Source organism: Orcinus orca, chromosome 10 (genome assembly GCF_937001465.1).
Source record: "Orcinus orca chromosome 10, mOrcOrc1.1, whole genome shotgun sequence".
Taxonomy (NCBI): Eukaryota; Metazoa; Chordata; class Mammalia; order Artiodactyla; family Delphinidae; genus Orcinus; species Orcinus orca.
In genome coordinates, this window is record NC_064568.1 from 37,822,845 (window position 1) to 37,848,798 (window position 25,954).

Genomic DNA, 25,954 nt, shown 5'->3' on the forward strand with positions numbered 1-25,954 from the left:
GCGAGGCCCAGAGTGAGCATGAGCCTAGCCTGCGGCCATTCCAGCTACAATCAGCAGGTGGCAGTGTATTCACACAGACCTCATTGCAGACCCCCTCAGGATGGAGAGCCATTCATACTTGTGTATTGTGTTCAATAAGCGGGGACCCCTGGAATTGGAAGGCCCTGGAGTACCTCAGTAGGGATTGGCCCCATCTGCCTGACCTGAGGTGAGAGTGTGACCACACATAGGTCTGGAACAGTTGTCCTGCCCCCAGCTGTGCCAGCTGATGCCACATGAGGTCACAGCCTGAGCCCCATGGACCTCCAAGGCCCAGCCTTAGGTGGACAGCAGCCAAGTGGGTACCACTGCCCTTGACCTACTGTGAGGCTCTGCAGCCCAAACCTACTTGCACTACCAGGAGAGTAGGTTTGGGGCTTCTGTTCCAGCAGGTAAAGCTCAGCTACCCAATACTTCCTCTGGTCCTTTCTGCCCTGTCTTCTCACCTGCAGTCTGCTCCCTGTGGACATTTGGCCTACACTTCTCAGGTCCTGCTATGAGGCTGGTTCTCTACTAGGCCTAGCCCTTGGCCATCAGCCCATCTCCCAGTAAGGGAGGAGGGAGTTCAAGGACACAGGCTGCTGGGTCTGGGAAGTTGGCCCACCTGTCTTTTGGAGGTTTAAACTTGTCAGGTGTGAAGCAGGATCACCCTCTGCAGCCTGGACTTGTAGTTTTTCTTTGGGCACCTTCCCGTTTCCCCAGTAAGATGCCAGGCATAAGGCCCTATCGTCGTCCTCCACTGTCCCTCCCACTGACTGCCCCAAGGCCAGGGTTCTGCCATGCTGGGTGGCAGCCCATCACCACTGTCCCAGTGTGGGGGAACTCCCTGTGCTGGGCCTGCCCTAGCTGACCCCAAAGCTGGAAACAATGGGGGTCATGGCTGTGCTTCCCCACTCCCTCCTACTGGGCTGTGCTCACTTCCTTCCTTCCTGAGGAAGTGTCCCTGCCCTGGGACAGTCTGGTCTGGCCTTTGTTTCCCCAGGGGCCCCCAGCCTTGGAGCTTTTAAGGCCTGTGTCCCTTGTGGAGCCAGCACAGTGGTCCAGGGACACCACCCTCCCATGCCATGTCCTGGACTCCTTGGTCATCAGGGTAGACTCCAGGATATGTTCCCATCTCCCCCAGTCCCCCAGTCTTACACAGCCTTCTGTTAGGAGAGAGGGCCTGGGCATGAAGGAGGTGGGCTGGTAGGGTCGGGGGGCGGGTAGGCTCAGGGTGATTTGAGGGTGTGCAGATTTGTACCTCTGGAGGGGTCTGCTGGGACCTGCTGCAGCCCTCCTGGGAGCTAGCCACGTTATAGGCACCCCCTTCCCACAGGAATACACCCCTTTCCTCACCCATGTGGTAAGGAGCCCCTTACTCTGCAGCATCTTAGTGAAATCCACCCAGGAACATCCTCTGGCAGGAGAACACCCTGCAGAACCCTCCCAGGCCCTGCCCCTCCCCCCAACAGTCACCCACATCAACACATTGTCCACTCTGTCACACTTGGGATGCTTCCGCTCTCAGTGGAAAAAAATTGACTCAGCTCCTGTAAGTTCCCCCAACACCCCCACCCCAGGGCTGTTCTCCCCCCTGTTTTGGGGGATCATCTGCCAAACATCCCCCAAGTAGTTTGACTCCCCAAAACGCCACCACCAGGGCCTCTCCACTCACAAGCTGCTGGATTTGAGGATGGGCCTCAACCTTAAGGGCAGGTTGGGGAGAAAAGCTTTCAGTGTTAAGGAAGCTGCCAGCATGGGGGAGGCTGGCACCTGAACCAGGTCCCCCAGCCTTCCTGTCACCTGGTGCAGTTTGCTGGGCCAGGGCCTACTCAGGGGAAGGGTGGGGCGGGCAGCCAGCCTGCAGGGCACGCCGGAGGGAAACGGTCAAGGCGGTCCCCTCCCCCGCGCATGTTCCTGGCCCTTTCCTCTCTGAGGGGCAGCAGGAAGTGAGGAGAAAGGGCCGGGGCGGGAGGCGGGAGCGGGTGGGAGGGATGGGGTTTATCAAGCTGCCGGCGGGCTGCCCGGAGGGCAGCAGCTGGTGCGAGTAGCTTTTCTGGAGACTTACCCCGGGAAGGAGGGAGGCCGCCGACCTACTGGGCCGACGGACTCCCACACAGGTGAGCCCAGGGCAGGCGACTGGTCTGCACCCTGGTACATGCGCTCACAGCAGCGCTCCCTGCCTCTATTCCCAGTCGCGCGGGCGGGGAATGGGCTGGCCATACAGACCCGGGCCCTTTGGGGAGCTGAGGATCCCGGGGGAGCGGATCTAGGAAGAGGCAAGGAATACTCCCCCCATTCCAGCTCCAAGCCTGCTCCCCAGAGGGAGGGGCTTACAGGACCAAAGGACTTAGGATACTGGGCAGGGGCCCAGGGGAAACCCTCTGGCCGGGCCGGCTTTCTCTGCCATCTGTCCAGGAACTTCTGCAAGGGTGGCAGCTTCCTCAGAGTTGAAAGGAAGCCTTGGGGGCTCCCACAGGCCCCCCAGAGACTGGACAGGAGGCGATGGGAGCCCAGGGATTGGCCTGTGCCTGATGCAGGTCGGGGGCAGGGGGACGCCCTATCCCCAGGGCCCGCTGGGCTTACTGGCCCCAGCCGGGCGGGCCTAGCTGCGACCCACAGCTCGTGTTGCCCGGACAACCACTGCCTCCACGCAGTCCTGGAAGAGCTAAGACGCGGGTGCTAGGCCCCCTCCCCAAGTCTGGCAGGGGGCGGGGATTCCCTTCAGACCAGGGTCGGGGGAAGGGAGCCCTGATCCGTAGGGGGCGGCACATTACTGTCCTGCGAGACCAGAGGTCGGCTCTGGTCACCGTCCCCCTTTCCATACAAAGGGGCCCCAGGACTGGAGACTACGCTCAGAGATGCTGAGCCAGATTCACTATTACCCCCGGCCAAGGCCTCGGGGTCCCACAGCACCTCCTTCTGGCCGGGTGACGGAACGCCACCTCCTTTATTCCCTCCCCGACCCCCGTCCTTTATGCTGTCCCTTTAAGCGGCTGGCCGCGTCGCAGAGCAGCGAGGACTGTACCACCGGCCGCAGGCTGCGGGGGGGAATTTGGGGCTGACTGGCCCTCACGGCTGAGACTCCACAAGAAAGCCCCATTTGGAGGGGTCTCACGGTTCCAGATTGATGGTCACATTCCTCGGCAGAGGATCTGGGGACCTTGGAGCCCAAAACGCAGCACTGGCTACCCGAAAGTCAGGCACACCTTTCCGACCCCGCCGCAAATCCTGCGCAGGGCCCGCCTCCGCGCTGAATTCTTAAAGGGCCCGCGGGCTGGGGGGGCGGAGCCAGTAGAGGCGCCGAACCGGGGCAGTGCCTGGTGGAGCGGCCGGAGCGGGCCGGGCTGGGGCGGGGATGGCGATGGCCATGGCGCAGGTCCCGGCGGCTCCCTGCGCGAGGTGAGGGAGGGCAGTGCGAGCCTGGCGGCTCTCTCCGCGGGCTCTGTTCTGAGCCCCCAGGGAGGCGGCCCAGGACCCCCCCCAACTCTGGGCCGGGTTCAGCCCCCACGTGCGGGGCGGGGGCGGGGTCCCGGACAAAGGCCAGGTGGAGTGGGCTTTACCCCGGACCGCTTGGCCCGCGGGCGCGATCATTTCTGGTAGCTGTAGAGGGAAATGCCGGTCTGCCAGCGCCACCGTGGGAGATCCACCACCCCTTTGTCCCCGCGGGGCCTCCACCAAGCTTGGGAGAGTGTCTGCGCTGAGACAAAGTCTATTAGCCTCCCTCTGCTGCTGGGCGGGTGCAAAAAAAGATACCAGCTCTGGGGCTGTTACAGCTTCCTAGCTGCTTCATCAGCTGTGCCTTGCCTTACCCAAATGCTATGGTTTCTCAGGACCAAGAGTACTTCACAGGGTAGAGTGGGCCTCGGTTTGGGGCTCTCAGAAACCTTGTCCTGGGTGGTATTCAGCCATGTGTGAGTCTCTGGGCAGTGAGTCTATAGCTCAATTCGTCCAGTTCTCAGAGGGGTCACAGACCTAACAAGTTCCTGCCCAGCTGTAGGCTACCTGCTCCAGGAAGGAGCCCTGGCAGTGAGTTCCTGCGCCTCAGTGGTCTGTGGTCTCTCAGACCTGTTATAGCCAATAACAGGGTCTGAACAACCCTGGGCACGGTGCCCTACACAGCATGGGCTTTGGGAGTATGGATGGGTTTGGGGTGGACACCTCCAGGATTCTATAGACTGATTTGCTGTCTCCCACCTTTCCCCCAGTTCCTGAGCTAGTGCCAGGCAGGTGACACTGTCTTCCTGCAGCCCCCAGCATGTGGGCAGGCCTGGGCCCTGCCGTCACACTGGCCCTGGTGTTGGTGGTGGCATGGGCCACGGAGCTGAAGCCCACAGCACCACCCATCTTCACAGGCCGGCCCTTTGTGGTAGCATGGGATGTGCCCACACAAGACTGTGGCCCACGCCACAAGGTACCACTGGACCCAAAGGACATGAAGGCCTTTGATGTGCAGGCCTCACCTAATGAGGGTTTCGTGAACCAGAACATCACCATCTTCTACCGTGACCGGCTGGGCATGTATCCACACTTCGATTCGGTGGCGAGGTCTGTGCATGGTGGTGTGCCACAGAATGGCAGCCTCTGGGTACACCTGGAGATGCTAAAGGGACATGTGGAACGCTACATTCGTACACAGGAGCCTGCAGGGCTGGCAGTCATCGACTGGGAGGACTGGCGGCCAGTGTGGGTACGCAACTGGCAGGACAAGGACGTGTACCGCCGATTATCACGCCAGTTGGTGGCCAGTCGCCACCCTGACTGGCCACCAGACCGCATAGTGAAGCAGGCGCAGTATGAGTTTGAGTTTGCTGCACGCCAGTTCATGCTGGAGACACTGCGATTTGTCAAGGCATTTCGGCCTCGGCACCTGTGGGGCTTCTACCTCTTCCCTGACTGTTACAACCATGATTATGTGCAGAACTGGGAGACCTATACAGGCCGCTGCCCTGATGTTGAGGTCTCCCGAAATGACCAGCTGGCCTGGCTGTGGGCCGAGAGCACGGCCCTCTTCCCCTCTGTATACCTGGAAGAGACACTCGCTTCCTCCACACATGGCCGCAACTTTGTCAGCTTCCGTGTTCAGGAGGCCCTTCGCGTGGCTCACACCCACCATGCCAACCATGCACTCCCGGTCTACGTCTTCACGAGGCCCACCTATAGCCGTGGACTCACAGGGCTTAGCGAGGTATGTGCCTCCCAGGGCCCTGCCTTCGTCCTTGGGAAACCACTGCAGGCCTCCTGCCCCCAAGCTTACTGGCTACTCTACATCTCCTCACCTCATTATCTCTGTAACCCTATGAAAGGGTGGCATTGTTATCTCCATTTTGTGGATACAAAAATTGAGGGCCAGAGATGCTGAGAAATTTACCCAGAACTTCCCAGCAAATCCAGGCAGAGCAGGGACTTGGGCCTAGTATTCTGACTTTGCGGTCCATCCTGATAGGTACATACTAGGCTCAAGTGGGCCCTTGGCTTGGGAATGGGAGGCCAGAAGTGGGGGTGGAAACGGCTTAAACATTTAAGGAGAAAGTGAAACAGCTGCTGCCTAGGGGTGAGAAGGAGGGCCTTCTCACACTGTCTGTCCTTCTCACCCTGTGGTCTCAGTATTCCCCAGTGACCATCTCCTTCCCACGCAGATGGATCTCATCTCCACCATTGGCGAGAGTGCAGCCCTGGGTGCAGCTGGTGTCATCCTCTGGGGTGATGCGGGGTACACCACCAGCATGGTAAGTAAGACCCACCCAGCCTGCTGGAGCTGAGTCTGCAGGGACAGGCAGAGCGTCTGTGCTTTTGGCTGCAAACCTGAAAGTGGTCCCCTCATCTGTCCCCCACCCAAGGAGCCCCAGTCCCAACAGAGAAGACTCAGTCCCTCCCCTTCTCCCAGGAAGGGGGATTTGCTGTCCTGACCAGCTGTTGAGTTCTACCCTGCCCCATCTGCCCTGCTGGGTTCCAGTCCCTGCCCCCACCCCCTTCTTAGAAGGAATAGGAACAGTGAGGGCTCAGGCATGCTTGTGTGTGTGTGTGTGTGTGTGTGTGTGTGTGTGTGTGTGTGTGTGTGTGTGTGTGTGTGTGTGTGCGCATTGTTAAAAGAAGGTACAGTCACCACAGTGTAAACAGAGTTTCCATCTGGGCCTGTGGGCTGAGACAGCTGACCCTGATCCCTGACCTCTGCCCCCAGGAGACCTGCCAGTACCTCAAGGATTACCTGACCCGGTTGCTGGTACCCTACGTCGTCAATGTGTCCTGGGCTGCCCAGTATTGCAGCTGGGCCCAGTGCCACGGCCACGGGCGCTGTGTGCGCCGTGACCCCAGTGCTAATACCTTCCTGCACCTCAGTGCCAGCAGCTTCCGCCTAGTGCCTAGCCACGCACCTGGTGAGCCGCAGCTGCGACCAGAGGGGGAACTCAGTTGGGCCGACCGCAACCACCTGCAGACGCACTTTCGCTGCCAGTGCTACTTAGGCTGGGGCGGCGAGCAATGCCAGTGGGACCTCAGGCGGGCAGCTGGGGGTGCCAGTGGGGCCTGGTCTGGGTCCCACCTCACCAGCCTGCTGGCTGTGGCCGCCCTGGCCCTCACCTGGACTTTGTAAGGGTCTCTCACGCAGCTGCCAGGCAAGCTGGCTTCTGCCACAAGGGCTCTGCTAGGCATGTAGGAGCCCACAAGGGGTTGACAAACCAGAGTCTGAAGGGGCAGAACCCCCTGGGATGCCCAGTAGGGTGTCCGTACCAGCTCCCACCCCCTGTTCTAAGGGGGAGGGACAGTCCCGTGGGAGGCCCCTTCTCTCCCTGCCAGAGAGGAAGAGGGGCACAGCTGGGCCGGGGAGGACCTGACCCTACTCCCCTGCCCCTGAATAGTTTATTATTATTATTTTGGGGTCTCTTTTGTAAATTAAATATGAAATAACTGCTTCTTTGCTTGGATTGTCTGTGCCTGGGCCAGGGCATGTGAGAGAGATTTCAGGGTCTTCCATATAAGGTTTGAGCTCAGTTCTGTCTCTGTGAGACTCTCTGCTGGCGACTTCTCATCTGTAAAATGCATTCACTGGGATCTGCAGGCCAGAGCTTCCCACTCTAGCTGTCCTGCTAGGGCAGGGGCCACTGGGAGTGGAGGGACTCACAGTCTACCCCAACACCAAGGACCTTGCTTTATCCATATTGATTGGAAAGCAGTTGGGTACAACCTTCTGTGAGGGGTGGGGCTCATTGTGCTTCTCCTACTTGGTACTGTATCCCCAGCTGGGCTGGTGCCAGTCGCCTCGCCTTGCCCACCCAAGGAGAAAGGGGAAAGCGGATGTTTGATCTTCCCTGGCTGGGCAGGTAGCCAGATCACTCCTCCCTGCTGTTCTCACAGGCAAGGGCGGCTCCTCCACTCCCCAGTCCCAAGGACAGTGGACTTCAGCCACACGCACTTCTCCCCATCTAGCTCAGAGTCCTCCACTGGGTATGGTCAGGGGGAGGCAAGCAGGGCATTGGGATCTGAATCATGAGGTCCAGTCCCTGTCCCACTGCAGAGATGCATGATGGGGTAAGGGGGAGGCATCCTCAACAGTCAGCCCTGTAATGGCCATGGGAGAGCATAGCTTGTCCCCAGCTGTCCCAGGGGAGAGAAGTAGCAGCCAGAGCTGTCATACCAGCTCTGACCTGCTTCACTTCCTCTGCTTCTGAAGTGAGTTATTCTGGGTGGGGCCCTGCCCCTCCCCTCAGTCATTGGACCCACACCTGGATTCCTCCTGTCCCTATCAGTGATGACTGATCCCCTGCCCTCAGATAATACCGGCTCGAGATGTACTCAAGAAACTGTCGAGCAGTGAGGAGGGCACCCCAGCCACAAGGACTCGGGAAGTAGCCTCAAGGAAGTGCTTTCTACATTGAGGTTGGGTTGGGTTTTTTTTGGGGGGGGTGGGGGGGGCATACCATGCACGGCACATGGGATCTTAGTTCCCCGACCAGGGATCAAACCACTGCCCCCTGCAGTGGAAGCACGGTTTCCTAACTCCTGGACTGCCAGGGAAGTCCCTACATTGAGAGTCCCTACACTGAGTTTTGAAAGGTGGGGGGGAAACTTGATGCTGGGAACAAAGCATGGGCAAAGGCTGGAGGAAGACAGAACACAAATGGAGACAGAGTTTGAGGCTTGGGTGTGACAGAGGGTTATGCTGCAGGTGGCCCTAGAGTGGCACCAGGCCTGATTTTGTCTGATGATAGTGACTATCTTACCTGTTCAGTGAACACACTGAACACACACATGTGCCAGGGCTGGGCTGGGTGCTGGGGATGCACCCATGAACCACACCAGCAAAGACTGCCATCCTCAGGGGTATGACAGCATAAAGGGAGATGCACTTTGGATGCCAAGGCCAAGTCAGATGTTGGACAGTGGAGAGTGCTCCCCAGAGGCATACAGGCAAGGGGATTGTGTGGTTAGAGCCTGGAAAAGCAAATCGATATTGATTCAGGTTGTAAAGTGATCCTTCATCCCTCTGGCTGCTGATGGCAGAGAATAGAGAGGGTGGTAGCACTGGGAGGGAGATGTCAAATCACATGGTGGGGGTAGGGCTGCTTGTGTCCTGGCTGCTTGTGACCAAGGTGGGGAGAGGCCGGCTGGAGAGTAGATTCAGGTGTCGATCAATAAGGCCATAAGATGATGGAGCCAGCAGAGGGAGGGCAAGGAAGGAGGAGCTGTGACCTATCTCCCCAACACCTGTGACTTCCCCTACCCAACTGTGACCCCACACACAGCTGTGACCTCCCCTACACAGATGTGACCCATGCATACTTGTTAGCTACCCTGCCCACATCTGTAACCTGCCAACACACAGGTTATCCAGACATACCTGTGACCTGACCCACACAGCTGTGACCTGGCTATGAGCTCAGGTTCAGACTGGGCTGTTCAGTGCTTTCACCTGGGCCAGGAACATGATGTTTCCTTCACCCCACTCTGGCAGGCAAGCCTGGGCCTGAGCACCTAGCAGGTCTCAGTTGCTAGCGTCTGAATCAGCAAACAAGCAAAATCACGAAGGAATGAACAAGCGCGTCTTCACTGATACACTCATGCTCATACCCGTGGTCACACAAACATGGGGTCTCATGGTCATAAAACAGGGTCTCACACACACCAAGTCCCAGGCACTGGGTCCCACACTTGCACATACACACTACTGGAGTTTGTGGAGAGTCCCAAATGTCCACTAACTGGAGCTTTACACAGACACAGTCACTGATCCAGCACATATACAAAGGGTGACAACGCAGCCCTGACTTCAGGAACACAGTTCCTTTCAGACACAGGTCCCTAAAGGGGGGATGATTTATCCACTAGGCACTGTAGGCACAGGGCCACAATACTTATATGGGCCCACAAAAATGTTTTAATTTTAATCTTTTTTAATCAGAAGAAAAAATACAGGAATAATGAATATAAAATAATGAATTCAGTCTGGATTATATCTGTCCTTATGCCAGTATAGTCGTAAAATATATTTTTTAAAAAATATGTATTTTTTTGGCCGCGCAGCATGTGGGATCTTAGTTCCCCGACCAGGGATCGAACCCGTGTCCCCTGCAGTGGAAGCACAGAGTCCTAACCATTCCCTTAAAATGTTTTTTTGAGGAATGGGTCTGCAAAGGTGAAAGTGCCTAGGGCCCATAGGTGTCATAATGCAGGCACGTGGGGAAGGCACCCAGACTCCAGTATCACACCCAGTCGGATCTGCCACCCAGACGGCCCCCATGCACTGCCTCCATCCCCACACCATCCCAAGTAAAGCCACAAAGTCCAGCCCCAGTGCTGACAGAGTGGGAGGGGCCACTTCCGGCCTAGCCCCACCTCCTACCAAGGGCACTTTGCTAGGAGTACAGAGGTGGCTCTGCTGTCTGGCCCAGCCCTCTAACCCAGGGCCCGCCCCTCAGCCCGCCCCCAGACTGGGTGGGGTGACCCCTACTAAAGCTCAGGGTTTCTAGCAGCGGCTTCTTCCTCCAAGAGTCTCGGTGCAGCTGAGGCCAGAGTTAAGGAACAGAATCTTGCTGAGCCCTGCATAGGCCCTCACCCTGAGGTCAGGAAGTTTGGAGAATGAGGCCTTTCAGCCCTGAGGTCAGCAGGGACAAGTGGGCAGATTGGCGGGTGTGCAGGAGGGCTGGGCTGACCTTTCCTGCGTCACTGAGCATGCCCTCCTGCATGGGTGGCCAGGATTCCTGGGGAAAGAGACAGGGAAGCCCCCGCCTCCGTCAGTCGGCCAGCCTGGGGGCTGAGGGCCTGGCTCTCAGCCACTCTTCTCAAGACAGATGTCATGGCTTCTGTGGCCCTTGGGGAAAGGGGGCGGGCAAGCCAGGACAAGACCTGTGGGAGACAGAGGGCAGAGGTCGGCCCAAGAGGCAACTCGGATGTGCCCTCTAGTGGCCATGTTCCCCTCAATGCCTCTCCTTTGCCCTCTGACTTCCCTGAACCCTGCAGGTCAATATTTACCTGAAGCTAGAACAGAGGTGGATTAATAAGGGACTTGGCCTGCCTGCCCTCAGTAGGGGTCAGAGAGTTCAAGGCCTGCTTTCAGCTCTGCTTCCCCTGGCCAGGTTTCTCTAGACCTGCCCTGTGCCACGGCAGCCCACCTGCTTCCCATCTGCACCCTCTTCCTGAACTTGCTCGGCATGGCCAAAGGCTCCAGGGACCCCCTGGTACCCAACCGGCCCTTCGCCACCATCTGGAATGCAAACACCCAGTGGTGTCTAGAGAGGCATGGCGTGGACGTGGATGTCAGTGTCTTTGATGTGGTGGCCAACCCGGGGCAGACCTTCCGCGGCCCTGACATGACCATTTTCTACAGCTCCCAGCTGGGCACCTACCCTTACTACACACCTGCTGGGGAACCCGTATTCGGTGGCCTGCCCCAGAATGCCAGCCTGGCTGTCCACCTGGCCCGCGCGTTCCAGGACATCCTGGCTGCCATGCCTGCATCCAACTTCTCAGGGCTGGCAGTTATTGACTGGGAGGCATGGCGCCCACGCTGGGCCTTCAACTGGGACACCAAGGACATTTACCGGCAGCGCTCACGGGCACTGGTACAGGGGCAGCACCCTGACTGGCCAGCTCCTTGGGTGGAGGCAGCAGCTCAGGACCAGTTTGAGGGGGCTGCGCGGGCCTGGATGGCAGGCACCCTCAGGCTGGGACAAGCACTGCAGCCTTGTGGCCTCTGGGGCTTCTATGGCTTCCCTGATTGCTATAACTATGACTTTAAAAATCCCAACTACACTGGCCAGTGCCCACCAGGCATCCGTGCCGAGAATGACCAGCTGGGGTGGCTGTGGGGCCAGAGCCGTGCCCTCTACCCCAGCATCTACCTGCCTGCAGCACTGGAGGGCACGAAGAAGGCACGGATGTTTGTGCAGCACCGTGTGGGTGAGGCATTCCGTTTGGCCGTGGGTGCAGGGTACCCTGATCTGCCAGTGCTGCCCTACGTCCAGATCTTCTACGACATGACTAACCGCTTTCTGCCCCTGGTGAGTCTCCTGTGACCCCGCCCACCTTGTAACCTACATTGTCAGGCATTAGTCCAATAAGTGAGGCCACATAGCCCTGGGGCACTTTAGCCTTGGAACACTTTCATCCATTCCCTCTCACATTCTTTGAGCACCTACTGTGTGCCAAGTTCTGTGATAGGCACAGACAATTCAGCATTCTTCAGAAAGAAATCATCCCTGCCTGCATGGCACTCACAGGCTAGAGTAAGAGCAGGCTTGCCTCTGGCCACCACAGCTAGAGCAGGCTATGAATTATTTGTCCCATGCAATAGTGTTACAGCAGGCTGCTGTGGGGACGGAGGGAGGCCCCACAGAGCTATGCTGTCCTTTCCCCAGGAGGAGCTGGAGCACAGCCTGGGGGAGAGTGCAGCCCAGGGGGCAGCAGGAGTGGTGCTCTGGGTGAGCTGGGAGAACACAAGAACCAAGGTGAGCTCAAGCCCAGGATGGGGGTGAGGGTGGGGGCAGGAGTGGGGCTTCCAGGCTGACTGGGGAGACCCTGGCCCACCCTTTACCCCTGCAGTCCTAGTTGACCAGCAGGTGAGTGCCTCAATGCCCTAGGTGGACCCGTGCATGGCCGTGGTGTCCTGACGCTCCCCCTCCCACCTAGGAATCCTGCCAGGCCATCAAGGAGTATGTTGACACGACACTGGGGCCCTTCATCCTGAATGTGACCAGTGGGGCTCTTCTGTGCAGTCAAGTCCTGTGCTCTGGCCATGGCCGTTGTGCTCGGCGCCCCAGTCACCCCGAGGCCCGCCTCATCCTCAGCCCCACCAGTTTCTCCATCGAGTCCACGCCTGGTGGTGGGCCTCTGACCCTCCGAGGTGCCCTCTCACTCAAGGATCGGTTGGCTGTGGAGTTCAAATGTCGCTGCTACCATGGGTGGACGGGAACATGGTGTGAGCAGTGAGGCATGTGGTGATTGGCACATGCACACATTGAGTACCTAATGCAATCTGGACCTGGCTACAGCTTTCTCAAGTACAGGCACAGTCACATGAGTCATGGTCACAGTCAGAAGTACACTCAGGCACTGTCATGAGCATATGCTAGCCCATTCACACCTGCTTACAGACCAAGATAGTTGCATAAGGAGTTAGAGCCTTGGGCACCCACCCAGCAGAGTTAAAAATATTTCTTCCAGAGACATTGAGCCAGTCTTTAAACTGCAGCAATCACAAGAACTGACGCTCTGGACTTCCCTGGCGGTCCAGTGGTTAAGACTCCGTGCTTCTACCGCAGGGGGCGGCGGTTCGATCCCTGCTCAGGGAACTAAGATCCCGCATGCTGAAAGAAAGAAAGGGAGGGAGGGAGGGAGGGAGGGAGGGAGGAAGAAAGAGCTGACATTCACTGGGTGCCTACTTTTTCCGAGTCCTGTGCTAGGCATTTTAAGTAGTCTAACTTAATTGTGCAATCCTAACATGACGCTATGAGGAAACTGAGGCACACACAGGGAGGGTAAGCACTTTACCCAAGGTTGCAGACAGAAAATAGAGCAGCTGAGATTCAAACCCAGGTGAATCTGGGTTTGAATCTCTACCCTCTACCTCTACCTCTATAGCGATGGAGCCCTTTGGCTCCTACTATATGTCGACGGTAATCAGCCCTGTACTGCAGCCTGAATCCGTTCAGAGGTAACAGCCTCACAAATAAAGCAGACATGATTCTAACTTCAAGAGCTGTTTATTGAGCACCTAAAACGTGCAGGCGCTGGGATCCAGAGGGCACAGGAAAATTCTTTTCTCTTGCTCAGATTTGATGTCTGTCCGAGGGCGGCTGCTTCTCAGGGTTGGGCCCAAATTTCGGGAGGAAGCTCCACCTGACCGTTTCCACGCTGGGCAGGAGGCTGACGTGAGCCGAAACAAAGCTGAACTGGGGGGAGACCTATCTGAGTCTGGGGCGGGGCGAGGCGGGGCGAGATGGAAGCCCAGCCCACCCGTAATGGAGCTGGCGCTCGGTTCGCGCTCACTGGGAGCTGGGCCTGGATAAGCAAGGGCGGGAGGGGCAGAGGTAGAACCAGGGCAGAGATCCAGTCTGCGTCGGGTCTGTGTTATGACGCGAGGGGCCGGGGCCGGGGGCTGGCCGCCCCGAAGACCCGGGACCTGGTGGTGTGCCGCGGGCCGTGACGGCTGCAGTGCGTCCGCCTCACCGCTAGGGTGCGAGCGCCGCGTGCCGGAGGAGTCCGAGCCAGAGACAGCGAGATACAGATCCGTGTGGAGCGAGGACACGGAGCGTCCCGGAGCCAGGCGTCAGCATGTCAGTACTGCCCCCTCCCCATGCGCGGCGTATTCGTCCTCATTGTCCCCCGCTCTCCCCGTCCGCTCCGCGCGTACAGTTCTCAAGTGACTAAGCCGCCCCGCACGCCCTCTTTGCGTCTGTCGTTCCCTCCCAGAGCATGCCGAGCCACAGCCGCCCGGAGTCAAGCTCCCGAAGCCCCCACCCCCAAACTCCACGGTTTGTCACCCAGTGGGAGGAAGGGGGAAACCGAGGCAGGAGAGACTGTCGCCTCTCTCTGTGGACCCGGGAGCCCCACCCACAGTGGGTGGGGTCGGCACAGAAAGGGTTAAGCTTGAGGGGGAAGTCTGGGGCTCCAGGCTCAGGGGCGGATCCTGGGGTTTCCTCTCTCCTGGTCCAGGGGTGCAGCTGCTGCGGAGGTGGCTGATGCAGGTGAGGGGCTTATAGCCCTCTGAGTGGGATGTGGTATGAGGGGAGGGGGCTACCTGTTACTGATCAGTGTGGAATTGGCCTCAAGCTCACGGGGCCTTCCTGCGGAGGTGGGGAAGGGGAGCCAGGGCATCCTCTCTGGAACAGGTGGGTAGAAGGGTGGGGCCCAGCGGCCACCTATCGCTAGAAATCCCCGAGCATTGACTCTTCTGCCAGCAGAGCCTGTGGTAGGATGGGCACACAATGGAGTTCGGGGTCAGGAGGTCTGAGCCCCCAACCTGGTAGCCGTTGGACACCCCTGTGGATGTAGGAAGGAAGCTGTGGTTCTTATCTAGCTAGGGTGTCTACGAAACAGGCCAGTGGGGAACCAGGCCTGCAGGAGCCACGTTGCTGTGTGAGCCGGGCCCTTTTTGAGGGGCAGTTGGGTCCATGCCCAGTCAACGTGTCCTGAGCTGGGCAGTGTTGGGGAGGGAGCCAGGGACTCTGTGCCCCTGGTAGGGAAGGCAGTCCAGGGAGGGGAAATTTGAGCCTGATGGGTGGGTTAATGGCACCCCAATATCGGTTAGGTGGCAGGCATGGCCCAGGTGGTCAAAAAGGCTGGGACCTGGAGTAGGGAGAAGGGTGGGACAGGGAACTTCCCTAGGGGAGTTCCTAGGGAAGCTGTGTTCCCTCCGAAGGGAATACAGCGTTTAAGCAGGGGGTCGTGGTGTCTAGTTTGTATGCTCTGTCTGATGGTCAGCCAGCTGCAATGGTGTAGGGCTGGATCTACTCTCCTGGGGAGGACAAAGCGGTAGTCAGAGAAGGCTGGGGCCTGGAGTCTTGATTTCTGCCCTAGCCTTTAGCCCTCAGCCTCCATCCAGTGTAAGGCAGAGCACCCAGGATCCATCCCCTCTGCTCTCCACCTGAGTCAGGTCCCCCAGGTATAGGGGATGGGATCCTCCAGGTCACCTGTGCCATCAGGTGAGTATGGGGACAAGGTGCAGCCCACCAGTTCCAGGATGTGTGGCCCTCCTTAGCACTCTGTCAGCCACTCCCTGCCCCAGCCCCATCCTCCCTTCTGGCACAGCCCAGCATGGCTGTTGTCCACAGGAGGAGCACCCTTCTGGTCTCAGGAGATACCACTGCCTGGAGACTGTGGCCTTAACCCCCAGCCTGGCACTGAGCCACCTGGAACCCAGCAGGAGATGACCTTGGCTCCCAGCCTGGCATCTGAGCCTGGATCCCACATGTAGGCAAGAGCTGACTCTGAGCCCTGGCCCAGCCAAGCTGACTCCTACCCTAGACCCTATACAACAGGTGGTGCTGATCCTGAGTACCACTCCAGCCTAACTGACTCTGGATCCTGCATGCCAGCCAGAGGTGACCCTGAGATCCAACCTGGCCAAGCTGATCCTGGATCCTACACACCAGCCAGATCTGACCCTGAGCCCCAGGCTAGCTGAGTTGACCCTGGGTTCTGCATGCCATCCAGAGATGACCCTCAGTCCTGGCTCAACTGAGCTGACCCTGGATCCCGCACGCCAGCCAGAGGAGACCCCAGCCCCCAACCTGGCTGAGCTGACCCTGGAGCCTGTGCACTGCCGACCTGAGCTCCTCGATGCCTGTGCCGACCTCATCAATGAGCAGTGGCCCCGCAGCCGCGCCTCCCGCCTGCACTCCTTGGGCCAGTCCTCAGATGCCTTCCCCCTCTGCTTGATGCTGCTGAGCCCCCGTCCCACGCCAGAGGCAGACCCCATTGTGGTGGGCCATGCCCGCCTGTCACGGGTGCTGGACCGGCCCCAGAGCCTCCTAGTGGAGACGGTGGTGGTGGCCCGAGCCTTGAGGGGCCGTGGCTTTGGCCGCTGCCTCATGGAGGGCCTTGAAGCCTTTGCTCAGGCCCGGGGCTTCCGCCGGCTACACCTCACCACCCATGACCAGCTGCACTTTTACGCCCACCTGGGATACCAGCTGGGTGAGCCTGTGCAGGGCCTGGTCTTCACCAGTCGGTGGCTGCCTGCCACCCTGCTCAGTGCCTTCCCCAGGGCCTCCTTTCCCCGGCCACCCTGCAGGGCCCCTAGCCTGACTGCCCAAGCTGCCCCAAGAGCCCCCAAGGGGTCATCATTGCCGCCACCCCCACCCCTGCCTGAGCCCTTGACCACCCTACCCCCACCTCCAGGAGGGCCCCCTCCACAAAGCCTGCTGGAGACTCAATACCAAGACCTGAGAAGACGCCCCATATTCTGGATGGAGAAAGACATCTGAGGGCTTACCCAGGGCAAGATGCTGTCTTTCTGGGTCAGTTGACTGCCCAGGACAGTACCAGCCTCAGCCCACTGGCCATCCTTCAGCTTCTATCCCCCGAGGGCAGCTTCAGCCTAGGCATGTTTCCTGAGTGCCAGTGGAGATGGCGCCATGGCTGTGGCTCAGAGCTCTCAGTGTGGCTGAATAAAGGCTTCTGTTGGGTGTGGTTGTGACAGTGTATTTGTTGACCCCCACCCTCATCTCCCAGCCTTGTCTTAGGTCCTCTGTCCCTGCAGGGGCCCTCAGATCCACCTCGGCCTTAGGGCCATGGGTGGAGGGACACCTGCCTTTTACCTCTCTTACTCTGCCAGGCCCAGGGGACAAGGAGACATTCACTCATCACCATTCACTGGGCACCTGCTGTGTTACAGGCCCTGGATTGGGCACGGGCAGTGGGGAACTAGACAGATAGGGTCTCAGCCCAAGGGACAGGGCAGGCATACTGTGGCAGGATCCATGCTGGGACAGTGGGAGCTCAAGTTTCCTCACTCCACTTGGAGATCTGGTAGACCTCCCAGGGCAGGTGATGCCATAGCAGAGACCTGAGTGCTGAGTAGAAATTAAGCCAGGCAAGGTGGGGGCTGAGTGTTCTTGGGGCAGGAAACAAAATGGGCAGAGGAAAGAAGGGGACTTGTGAAAGCTGTAGGTGGGGGAGGTGTCAGAGGGCACGGTGGTGCCATGGCAGAGATGGACAATACAGAAGGGGAGCTGCCCAAGCCAGCTTGGGTTGTGGCTGCTCTGAGAGGCCTATGAGACCCCTTGGGAACCAGGCTTTACGCACCTCCCTTTCTTGTGAGGAGGAGCTGGAGGAGTTTTCCCAGCTTTCTCTGCTGTGTGGAAGGTGTGGCCATGGCCATGGAGTCTAAGCTCACACCCCCTCTCTCCTGCAGGTTTCCATCCCTGGGGCATGACCATGCAGCTAGGCCTGGCCCTGGTGCTAGGGGTGGCCCTGTGCTTGGGATGTGGCCAGCCCCTGCTGCAAGCCCCTGAACGCCCCTTCTTGGTGCTGTGGAATGTGCCCTCAGCACACTGTAAGGCCCGCTTTGGCGTGCACCTGCCACTAGAGGCCCTGGGCATTGCAGCCAACCGTGGCCAGCGTTTCCACGGCCAGAATGTCACCATCTTCTACAAGAACCAGCTCGGCTTCTATCCCTACCTTGGGCCGAGGGGCACAGCTCACAACGGGGGCATCCCCCAGGCTGTGCCCCTTGACCGCCACCTGGCACGGGCTGCCTATCAGATCCGCCACAGCCTGCAACCTGGCTTCGCTGGCCTGGCAGTACTGGACTGGGAGGAATGGTGTCCACTCTGGTCTGGGAACTGGGGCCGCCGCCAGGTCTACCAGACAGCCTCCTGGGCTTGGGCACGGCGGGTATTCCCCAACCTGGACCCCCAGGAGCAGCTCTACAAGGCCCGTATCGGCTTTGAACAGGCAGCCCGTGCACTGATGGAGGATACACTGCGGCTAGGCCGGGCACTGCAGCCCCATGGGCTCTGGGGCTTCTATCGCTTCCCGGCCTGTGGCAATGGCTGGCATGGTACAGCTTCCAATTACACGGGCCACTGCCATGCAGCCACCCTTGCCCGCAACACCCAACTGCATTGGCTCTGGGCCGCCTCCAGCGCCCTCTTCCCTAGCATATACCTCCCACCCAGGTTACCACCTGCTCACCACCACGCATTTGTCCGATACCGCCTGGAGGAGGCCTTCCGTGTGGCCCTCGCTGGGCACCCACATCCCCTGCCTGTCCTGGCCTATGCCCGCCTCACACACCGGAGCTCTGGGAGGTTCCTGTCCCAGGTGAGTGAAAACTGAAGTCTAGGGGTCTGACTGGGGAGGCATGACATTCTCTGAGGGCCTGAGAAGCCACTCAGAGGCTCAGGGCCAAGGGGCCCTCCTCTAGGGGTGGAATCGGATCATGGCAGTGAGCCATGAAAGTTCTTGAAGGTGGAGGTTGGGCCAGATGGAGCTGGCCAGCCCAGCCCTGGCTTAGCAGCTCTCTGCCTCCAGGATGAACTTGTGCAGACCATTGGTGTGACCGCTGCACTGGGGGCAGCCGGCGTGGTGCTCTGGGGGGACCTGAGCTTCTCCAGTTCTGAGGTGATCATTGCCCCCTCCAGCCTGCCACACAGCCCATGCTGGGGTCCCAGAGATGGGGAAAGACCATGTCAGGGCCATGGAGCAGAAGCATTGATACATCCCTTCCCTCTCCTCAGGAGGAGTGCTGGCATCTCCATGACTACCTAGTGAGCACCCTGGGCCCTTATGTGATCAACGTGACCAGGGCAGCCATGGCCTGCAGTCACCAGCGGTGCCATGGCCATGGCCGATGTGCTTGGCAAGACCCAGGACAACTGGAAGTCTTTCTGCACCTGGAGCCAGATGGCAGCCCTGGAGATTGGGAGTCCTTCAGCTGCCGTTGTTACTCGGGCTGGGCTGGCCCTACCTGCCAGGAGCCCAGGCCTGAAGAAGCAACATAAAGCCAGGAGTCACCTGCCTCTGACCTTCATGTTCCTGCTGCCATCTTTCCAGTCCTGGAGGGAAGACTTTGTCCCACTCTTGTTCTATTTAGCTTACAGTCACTTCTCCCATGCACACACCCCACTTCCCATGGGATCCCTGGGGAGTGGAAGAGGCCAGAAAAAAACATACTGTTTTAAAACTAGACGCCCTCTGAGATCACCTCATCCCTCCTGACAAGAAAGCAGCCCCAGGAAGAGTCGGTGTTCCAGAAGGTTAAGGTTGCCAGCCCAGGGCTCTGTTCTACACTTCACTGCGTCCATGGAATGGTCACAGGAGACCCGTCCAGGGGCAGGTGGGCCCCTGAGGAGATCTTGGCTAAGGTCTTTAAGTGCTAAGCTGTTGTCTGTAATCTGCTTTCATCATAAAGTTACTTTTTCTTTCACTGCCTGAGGTTTGGCTGTTCCCCAATTCTACGAAACCCACCCTCTTCCTGTCGCGAGCGTCCCGCTGCAAGTACCCAGAGATGCCGGTCCTGCGTCGTGGGCAGCTACAGAGTTAACGACTAAAGGTGTTGGGCGAGGGGGTGGGAACGCCGCAAGGCATTGTGGGTGCATAGTTCAGCTAGAGCGTCGTGGGCTTGTGGGTCCCGGGAGCTGACTACAATTCCCAAGGTGCTCTGCGCCCAGCGAGGGGGGCGGTAATCCGCGCGCAGCACCTTGGGAATAGTAGTTTCGGCCGCATGGAGAGGTTCCATGAACCGGGAGACCAGGAACTCGCCTTCCCGGCCACCCATTTAGCAGGGTGGGGCGCTTCGACACGTTCGGCAGGGCGGGGCGCCTCGCGAAGATGGTGGCGCGCGCGGCGTGTGGCTCCCGTCGTCTGCCCAAGTCTCAACTCAGCGCACTGGCCGGCGACTCGCTGGTCTGGAGCCCCTGCCCGCCGGGTCCCTGACCCCGCGCCCCGCCGCGCCCAATTCCCGGCATGCCCCGCGCCCGAAAAGGCAGCGCGCCCCGCAGAGGCGGCAAGCGCAGCGCAGGAGGTAAGTGGGGGGCTCTGGGCAACTGAGGAACGTTGAGCTGGAGCCCTGTGTGGGTTCCCGTCGGTGTCCTTAAGAGTCCTGGGGTAGAGACTCCAGCCTCGGCCGGTCTGGTGCCACCCGCAACTCTCCCCGTGACCTGCACATGCCCAAGGAGTCTGCGGCCACGTGTGCGCCTAACTTGAGTGCGCCGACCGCTTGCCCGGAGCCCTCGCTCCCCGCCCGCACCTGGTCCGCACATCCCGGCCTTGGTTGGTTTCCACATTGCCTCTCTACCCAAGTTGTCTGTTGTGATGGACAAACAGGCCAGACGGAGCAGGAAGCCAGCCCCCTCCCCAAGCCCTGATCCTTGCCTGGACTGAACTAGGAAGTTGGCCGGAGGCCTGGGCTATCCCGGAGAAGTGAGAGAGGGGATGATTGGGAAGCTGCAAAATTTGGGCCTTGACTGCCTAGACCTAGAAGGTTGATGAGAGCCCTGGAGCCGGAGGCAGTCCACAGAGTCGCTTATCAGGTCTGCCAGAGGAGCATGTCCTGGTGCAGTAAACACATGTGTTTACTCTGTAGGGAAGGGGTGCCTCTTAGGCACAGCTCAGACCTGGCCGCCACTTCAGTGGGGCTTGGGTGAGGGTGTTACTGAACCAAACGTGGGTCTGCTTGCCCCGGAGCAGTAAAGCCAATCTACTGATGAAACCGCAGAAATGCATTGGGGGTGGGGTGTGCGTGGTCCGAGTAGCTCCCGTTCGTTAGAGCAGAAAGAATTCAGGGAGAGGCAAAGTGATAGATAAGAAGTGACTTATTAGAGTAGGACACTTGAGAGGCTTACAAGGGGGTGGGTGAGAGGGTGCCATCTGGAGAACATGGTGAGCTATAGTTTTGTAATCAAAGGAAGTATGGGGAGGGTGAGAAGACCACCTTCTTCCTCATTATTGAGGAGACATCAAGCTTCCATCATCAATTCCTTTTCCAAGTCGGGTGGGGAGTTTTCTTGTTCCTACATGGTCAAACCAGGACTGTCATGGCGCAATGGAAATGAGCAAAAAGGCGGTAACATACACTAACATATGATAAATCATTTCAAGTTTTAGTATAATGTCACCCTTTCCTTATATGTTTGTTTTTAGTGCACGTGTGTCCTAGGAATCATTAACCTGAGCTCACTGGGCAGGATGTGGGTCTCATTCCACCATTGTTTTGTTGTTTTGTGGCATGTCTCATGCTTCTGTTGCATGGTTTTGTGGTTAAGCAAACCTGCTTTCTTGAGTGATCATTAACTTACAGGGGTCTCCCATACTTTTTTCTTTACTTATAACCACTTACTGGGATTAACTATTTAATCACCTACTTTGTCCTTTTATTCTGTCCGTATCATTCCCCCCTCCAGGTGTTTACCCTTTATGCTTAAAGGGGGGTAATGGGTGACAACCTATCATTAACTACTTTCTGCTGAGATGGAATGTAGGCCTGCCTGGGGAAGAAGTAAAACACCTGGCTGACTGTCCCTTCTCTGTTAGAAGAACCAGAAGCCAATGCCCCTCCTGTTAGCATTATTCTTTTTTTTTTTTTTTTTTTTTGTGCGGTACTCGGGCCTCTCACTGCTGTGGTCTCTCCCATTGTGGAGCACAGGCTCCAGAGGCGCAGGCTTAGTGGCCATGGCTCACGGGCCCAGCCGCTCCGCGACATGTGGGATCCTCCTGGACCAGGGCACGAACCCATGTCCCCTGCATCGGCAGGCGGACTCCCAACCACTGCACCACCAGGGAAGCCCATTAACATTATTCTTTTAGCCCTTGTGGACGTTAAGCATCAGTGGATGAGTTTATAAAAGATACAAATTGAAAGAAATATAGCAGGGACTTCCTTGGTGGTGCAGTGGTTAAGAATCCGCCTGCCAAGGCAGGGATCACAGGTTCAATCCCTGGTCTGGGAAGATCCCACATGCCAAGGAGCAACTAAGCCCGTGCACCACAACTACTGAGCCTGCGCTCTAGAGACCATGAGCCACAACTACTGAAGCCCACACGCCTAGAGCCCGTGCTCCGCAACAAGAGAAGCCACCACAGTGAGAAGCCTGTGCACCACAATGAAGAGTAGCCCCCACTCTCTGCAACTAGAGAAAGCCCGCGTGCAGCAACGAAGATCCAACGCAGCCAAAAAACTAAATACATAAATAAAATAAATAAGTTTATTTAAGAAAAAAAGAAAGAAATACAGCAATAAGCATTAGAAGAGTTATTAAAAGAGATTGTAGCCACCGTCTTGGAGACCCAAACCATTTTTTCAAAACATTTTACAAATCTGGAAGGCAGTTACTTGAGGCCTCAATCTGTTTGCTTTTGGCTAGGCCCGGAACCTTAATGTTTTATACTTAGGGGTTTATTGAGACTTTTTTTTTTTTTTTTTTTTTCGGTACGCAGGCCTCTCACTGTTGTGGCCTCTCCCATTGCAGAGCACAGGCTCCGGACGCGCAGGCTCAGTGGCCATGGCTCATGGGCCCAGCCGCTTCGCGGCATGTGGGATCTTCCCGGACCGGGGCACGAACCCGTGTTCCTTGCATCGGCAGGCGGACTCTCAACCACTGTGCCACCAGGGAAGCCCGAGACTTTTATTTTAGTTATAGATTTACTCTGTTTTTCTATTTTTTTGGTTAATATCATTTAGTGATTAGGGTGGCTTCCTTGTCCCTCGAGAAACAAAGTGTCGCCTAATCTAGTTATAAGTTCCTTCCATTAAAGAGAGAGGACAATCAGGCACAAACAAAAAGGAATGTAAAAACGACCAGCCATTGATGTTGCGCAAAAGGGGTTCCAGGGAAGTGTGCCCCTGTCTCTTTCTTGACACTCCCATTACATATTTCCTATGGTTGTTAAGGCTTTCAGTCTTGGGTTAAGACTGAAAGGGTTGCACTGGTGTTTATGAGAAATTTTATCAAGTGGCTCACCACGTCAATTACCACCTGAAGTTTGAGGCTCGACAGTAGTTATGTAGATGGTATCTCTAGGTGGATCCCCTTTTGGCCTTGGGCCCCCCCCTCAGTCTTTCGATTGTAAAACCATCAAAGGCCAAGGGATCCCTGTCGCTTTCTGGCATCTGGGGCATTCCCTCTGCCAGTGCCCTGGCTATTTGCAAAGGGTACATTGATGACAGTCTTTCCTTCAGTGCCCCCTCGTCCATGTAGGGTACACTGTCTCGGTACCCACGGGCCCTGTGGTTTACCATGGCCAGATTGGCCCAGAAAGCCCAGCCTCCCCTTTAGTGGTTTTTCAGAGGACCAAGTTACTGCCATCATTTGGGCCTTTTGTATATTTCTTTGGGTGCATTTAATCTTTTAGGTTATATTCCTATTATTGAAAACTGAATAAGCCAATTGGAGCAAGTCGCTTATAGGTGTCTGAGGACCGCCCATTGCTTTTTACCACATATTTATTTATTTATTTATTTTAAAAATGTATGTTTATTTGGCTGCATTGGGTCTTCGTTGCTGCACGTGGGCTTTCGCGAGTTGTAGAGAGCGGGGGCTACTCTTCATTGTGGTGTACACGCTTCTCATTTCAGTGGCTTCTCTTGTTGCAGAGCACGGGCTTTAGGTGCACGGGCTTCAGTAGTTGTGGTGTGGGCTTCAGTAGTTGTAGCTCGTGTGCTCTAGAGCGCAGGCTCAGTAGTCGTGGCGCAGGAGCTTTAGTTGCTCCGCGGCATGTGGGATCTTCCCGGACCAGAGATCAAACCCATGTCCCCTGCATTGGCAGATGGATTCTTAACCACTGTGCCACCAGGGAAGTCCGGCCATTGCTTTTTGAATTTTGTGCCTGATGTCTGGGGCAGACTGGGCTATGAAATGCATAGCCAAAAGGGCCTGTCCCTCCAGAGAGGAGGGATCCACATTCATATACTTTTCAAAAGTTTCTATTAACCTTTCTTGAAATACTGTCAGATTTTCGTTTAATTCCTGTTGGACTTTTTTTTACTTCTTTGTAATTGACAGGTTTTACTGAAAAAAATTTTATAGCCTTTATTAAATAATTAATCATATGGTCCCATCTATCCCTATGAATAGAATTTATTTAGTAATTCCACTGTGGGTCTGCCTCGGGGACAGCTTTGTTCCGCAGGCGGTACACTGTGTGGCCCTGTTGGTCTCAGGCTGCCAGTATTATATGCTGTTCTTTCTCTGGGGTGCAGCAGTTGGATAAGATTTGTAAATCCCCCCTGGTGAGATCATTAACCAAATAAACTTCTTTGTGGAAAGCTTAGAATCCTCAGCAAAACTTTCCAACTTCTGCCAGACTTAAATCGGACATTGAAAAAAAGCACATGAACTCTGATTGTTTCTTTTTTTAAAAAATTTATTTATTTTAATTTATTTATTTTTGGCTGAATTGGATTTTCGTTGCTGCATGTGGGCTTTCTCTAGTTGAAGCGAGCGGGGGCTACCCTTTCTTTGCAGCGTGCGGGCTTCTCATTGAGGTGGCTTCTCTTGTTGCAGAGTACGGGCTCTAGGCTCACAGGCTTCAGTAGTTGTGGCACGCAGTCTCAGTAGTTGTGACTCGCGGGCTCTAGAGCGCAGGCTCAGTAGCTGTGGCGCACAGGCTTAGTCACTCTGTGGCATGTGGGATCTTCCCGGACCAGGGCTCGAACACGTGTCCCCTGCATTGGCAGGCGGATTCTCAACCACTGTGCCACCAAGGAAGCCCTCTTATTGTTTCTTGATTTTTTTTTTTTTATAGTTTTTTTTTTTTTTTTTTTTTTTTTTTTTTTGTGGTACACGGGCCTCTCACCGCTGTGGCCTCTCCCGTCGCGGAGCACAGGCTCCGGACGCACAGGCTCAGCAGCCATGGCTCACGAGCCCAGCCGCTCCGCGGCATGTGGGATCCTCCCAAACCGGGGCACGAACCCGTGTCCCCTGCATTGGCAGGCGGACTCTCAACCACCGTGCCACCAGGGAAGCCCTGTTTCTTGATTTTTATTATAAATTTCTCTTAGAGGCAGAACCCTAGAGGCAGTTGGTTAGTAACTTATGCCTCTGCGGGTGCTAGCTGGACTGAAAATGGGCCCCCTGGGTAACTCGGAGTACAGAGGAGCTCCTGAATATATCGGAGGTCTCTCCTTACCCTTGGGTGCATTTTCCCTGGGATAATAGTCTCCGCTGGAGGAATGGCTCCCGCCTGTAAGATAGCCCTTGTTGGAGCAGCCATTTCCAAGGATACAGCAGCTTCCAATGGAGCAATGGTTAGCTATCTAAAAGTTTCGTTTCCCTGTCAAAATCCACCGTGCAATTTAATCAAGATTTACAACTTTAGATGTTACCTCTTCTTTTTTTTTTTAATATTTATTTACTTATTTGGCTGCATCGGGTCTTTGTTGCTGCACGTGGGATCTTCATTGCTGCATTCGGGATCTTTAGTTGTGGCATGTGGGATCTAGTTCCCTGACCAAGGATCGAACCTGGGTGCCCTGCATTGGGAGCACGGAGTCCCAACCACTGGACCACCAGGGAAGTCCCTAGATGTTATCTCTTCTAAACTAGTCTCCCAACGAGGTGTTAATGCCAGAGAAATTGCCACGAAGGAGTAGTACAGAAGGTGTCCCCAGTGGTGAACCGTCTTGCTGCAAACTGGAAATAAAGGGTCAGCACTTGTAAGGATCGGAGGAGGGGAAGACTGACATCAGTGCTCAGGAAGTCCTCCGTTGGGCACTTCTAGTAATTAGGGTAAAAGTACCTTAATTCTTGGAAGTTGATTCTCTTCAGTTTCTTTGTGCCTGATGTACTTAAGAATACCTGATAAGAGGCCTTTTATCTGGGTTGGACACATTCTTTTAAATGATTTTTTTTAACAAATTTATTTATTTTATTTTTGCCAGCGTTGGGTCTTCGTTGTTGCGCGCAGGCTTTTCTCTGGTTGCAGAAAGTGGGGGCTACTCTTCACTTTGGTGTGCAGACTTCCATTGCGGTGGCTTCTCTTGTTGCGGAGCACAGGCTCTAGG

The 25,954-nt window shown here is 56.6% G+C and overlaps 4 protein-coding genes across 12 annotated transcripts in view; all 4 read left to right on the forward strand.

Annotated features, from left to right (window-relative positions):
* Positions 1–2,011: 2,011 nt before the first annotated feature.
* Positions 2,012–13,201, forward strand: HYAL2 (hyaluronidase 2). Of its 6 annotated transcripts, none has more exons than XM_033424442.2 (6): positions 2,012–2,138; positions 4,227–5,206; positions 5,658–5,747; positions 10,590–11,513; positions 11,871–11,960; positions 12,142–13,201. In XM_033424442.2, the coding sequence occupies exons 2-6, from the start codon at positions 4,277–4,279 to the stop codon at positions 12,439–12,441; spliced, it is 2,334 nt and encodes a 777-aa protein (XP_033280333.1). In that variant the 5' UTR covers positions 2,012–2,138; positions 4,227–4,276; the 3' UTR covers positions 12,442–13,201. The 6 variants fall into 6 exon arrangements, with proteins under 6 accessions (XP_033280333.1, XP_004267881.1, XP_033280332.1 ...); XM_033424441.2 differs by lacking the exon at positions 2,012–2,138 and adding an exon at positions 2,878–3,420; XM_004267833.4 differs by lacking the exons at positions 10,590–11,513; positions 11,871–11,960; positions 12,142–13,201 and adding an exon at positions 6,200–6,929.
* HYAL3 (hyaluronidase 3) lies at positions 5,670–19,381 on the forward strand. 4 transcript variants are annotated; one of them, XM_033424450.2, is made up of 4 exons: positions 5,670–5,747; positions 18,132–18,276; positions 18,487–18,576; positions 18,693–19,381. In XM_033424450.2, the coding sequence occupies exons 1-4, from the start codon at positions 5,725–5,727 to the stop codon at positions 18,954–18,956; spliced, it is 522 nt and encodes a 173-aa protein (XP_033280341.1). In that variant the 5' UTR covers positions 5,670–5,724; the 3' UTR covers positions 18,957–19,381. The 4 variants fall into 4 exon arrangements, with proteins under 4 accessions (XP_033280341.1, XP_004267878.2, XP_033280340.1 ...); XM_004267830.4 differs by lacking the exon at positions 5,670–5,747 and adding an exon at positions 13,336–13,787 and having other exon boundaries at positions 17,366–18,276; XM_033424449.2 differs by lacking the exon at positions 5,670–5,747 and adding an exon at positions 13,336–13,787.
* On the forward strand, positions 13,783–16,637 carry NAA80 (N-alpha-acetyltransferase 80, NatH catalytic subunit). Its single transcript, XM_004286835.4, is given in 2 exon segments — positions 13,783–15,571; positions 15,573–16,637. Coding segments are annotated over 2 exon segments (894 nt in total). The 5' UTR covers positions 13,783–15,541; the 3' UTR covers positions 16,437–16,637.
* Positions 19,382–19,772: 391 nt separating the features above from the next.
* The window catches only part of IFRD2 (interferon related developmental regulator 2), a 32,403-nt gene continuing 26,221 nt past the window's right edge, over positions 19,773–25,954 (forward strand). Inside the window, exon 1 of the mRNA XM_049715600.1 lies at positions 19,773–19,978. Within this exon, the coding sequence (XP_049571557.1) occupies positions 19,921–19,978 (58 nt within the window). The 5' untranslated portion in view covers positions 19,773–19,920. The remainder of the gene's footprint in view (positions 19,979–25,954) is intronic.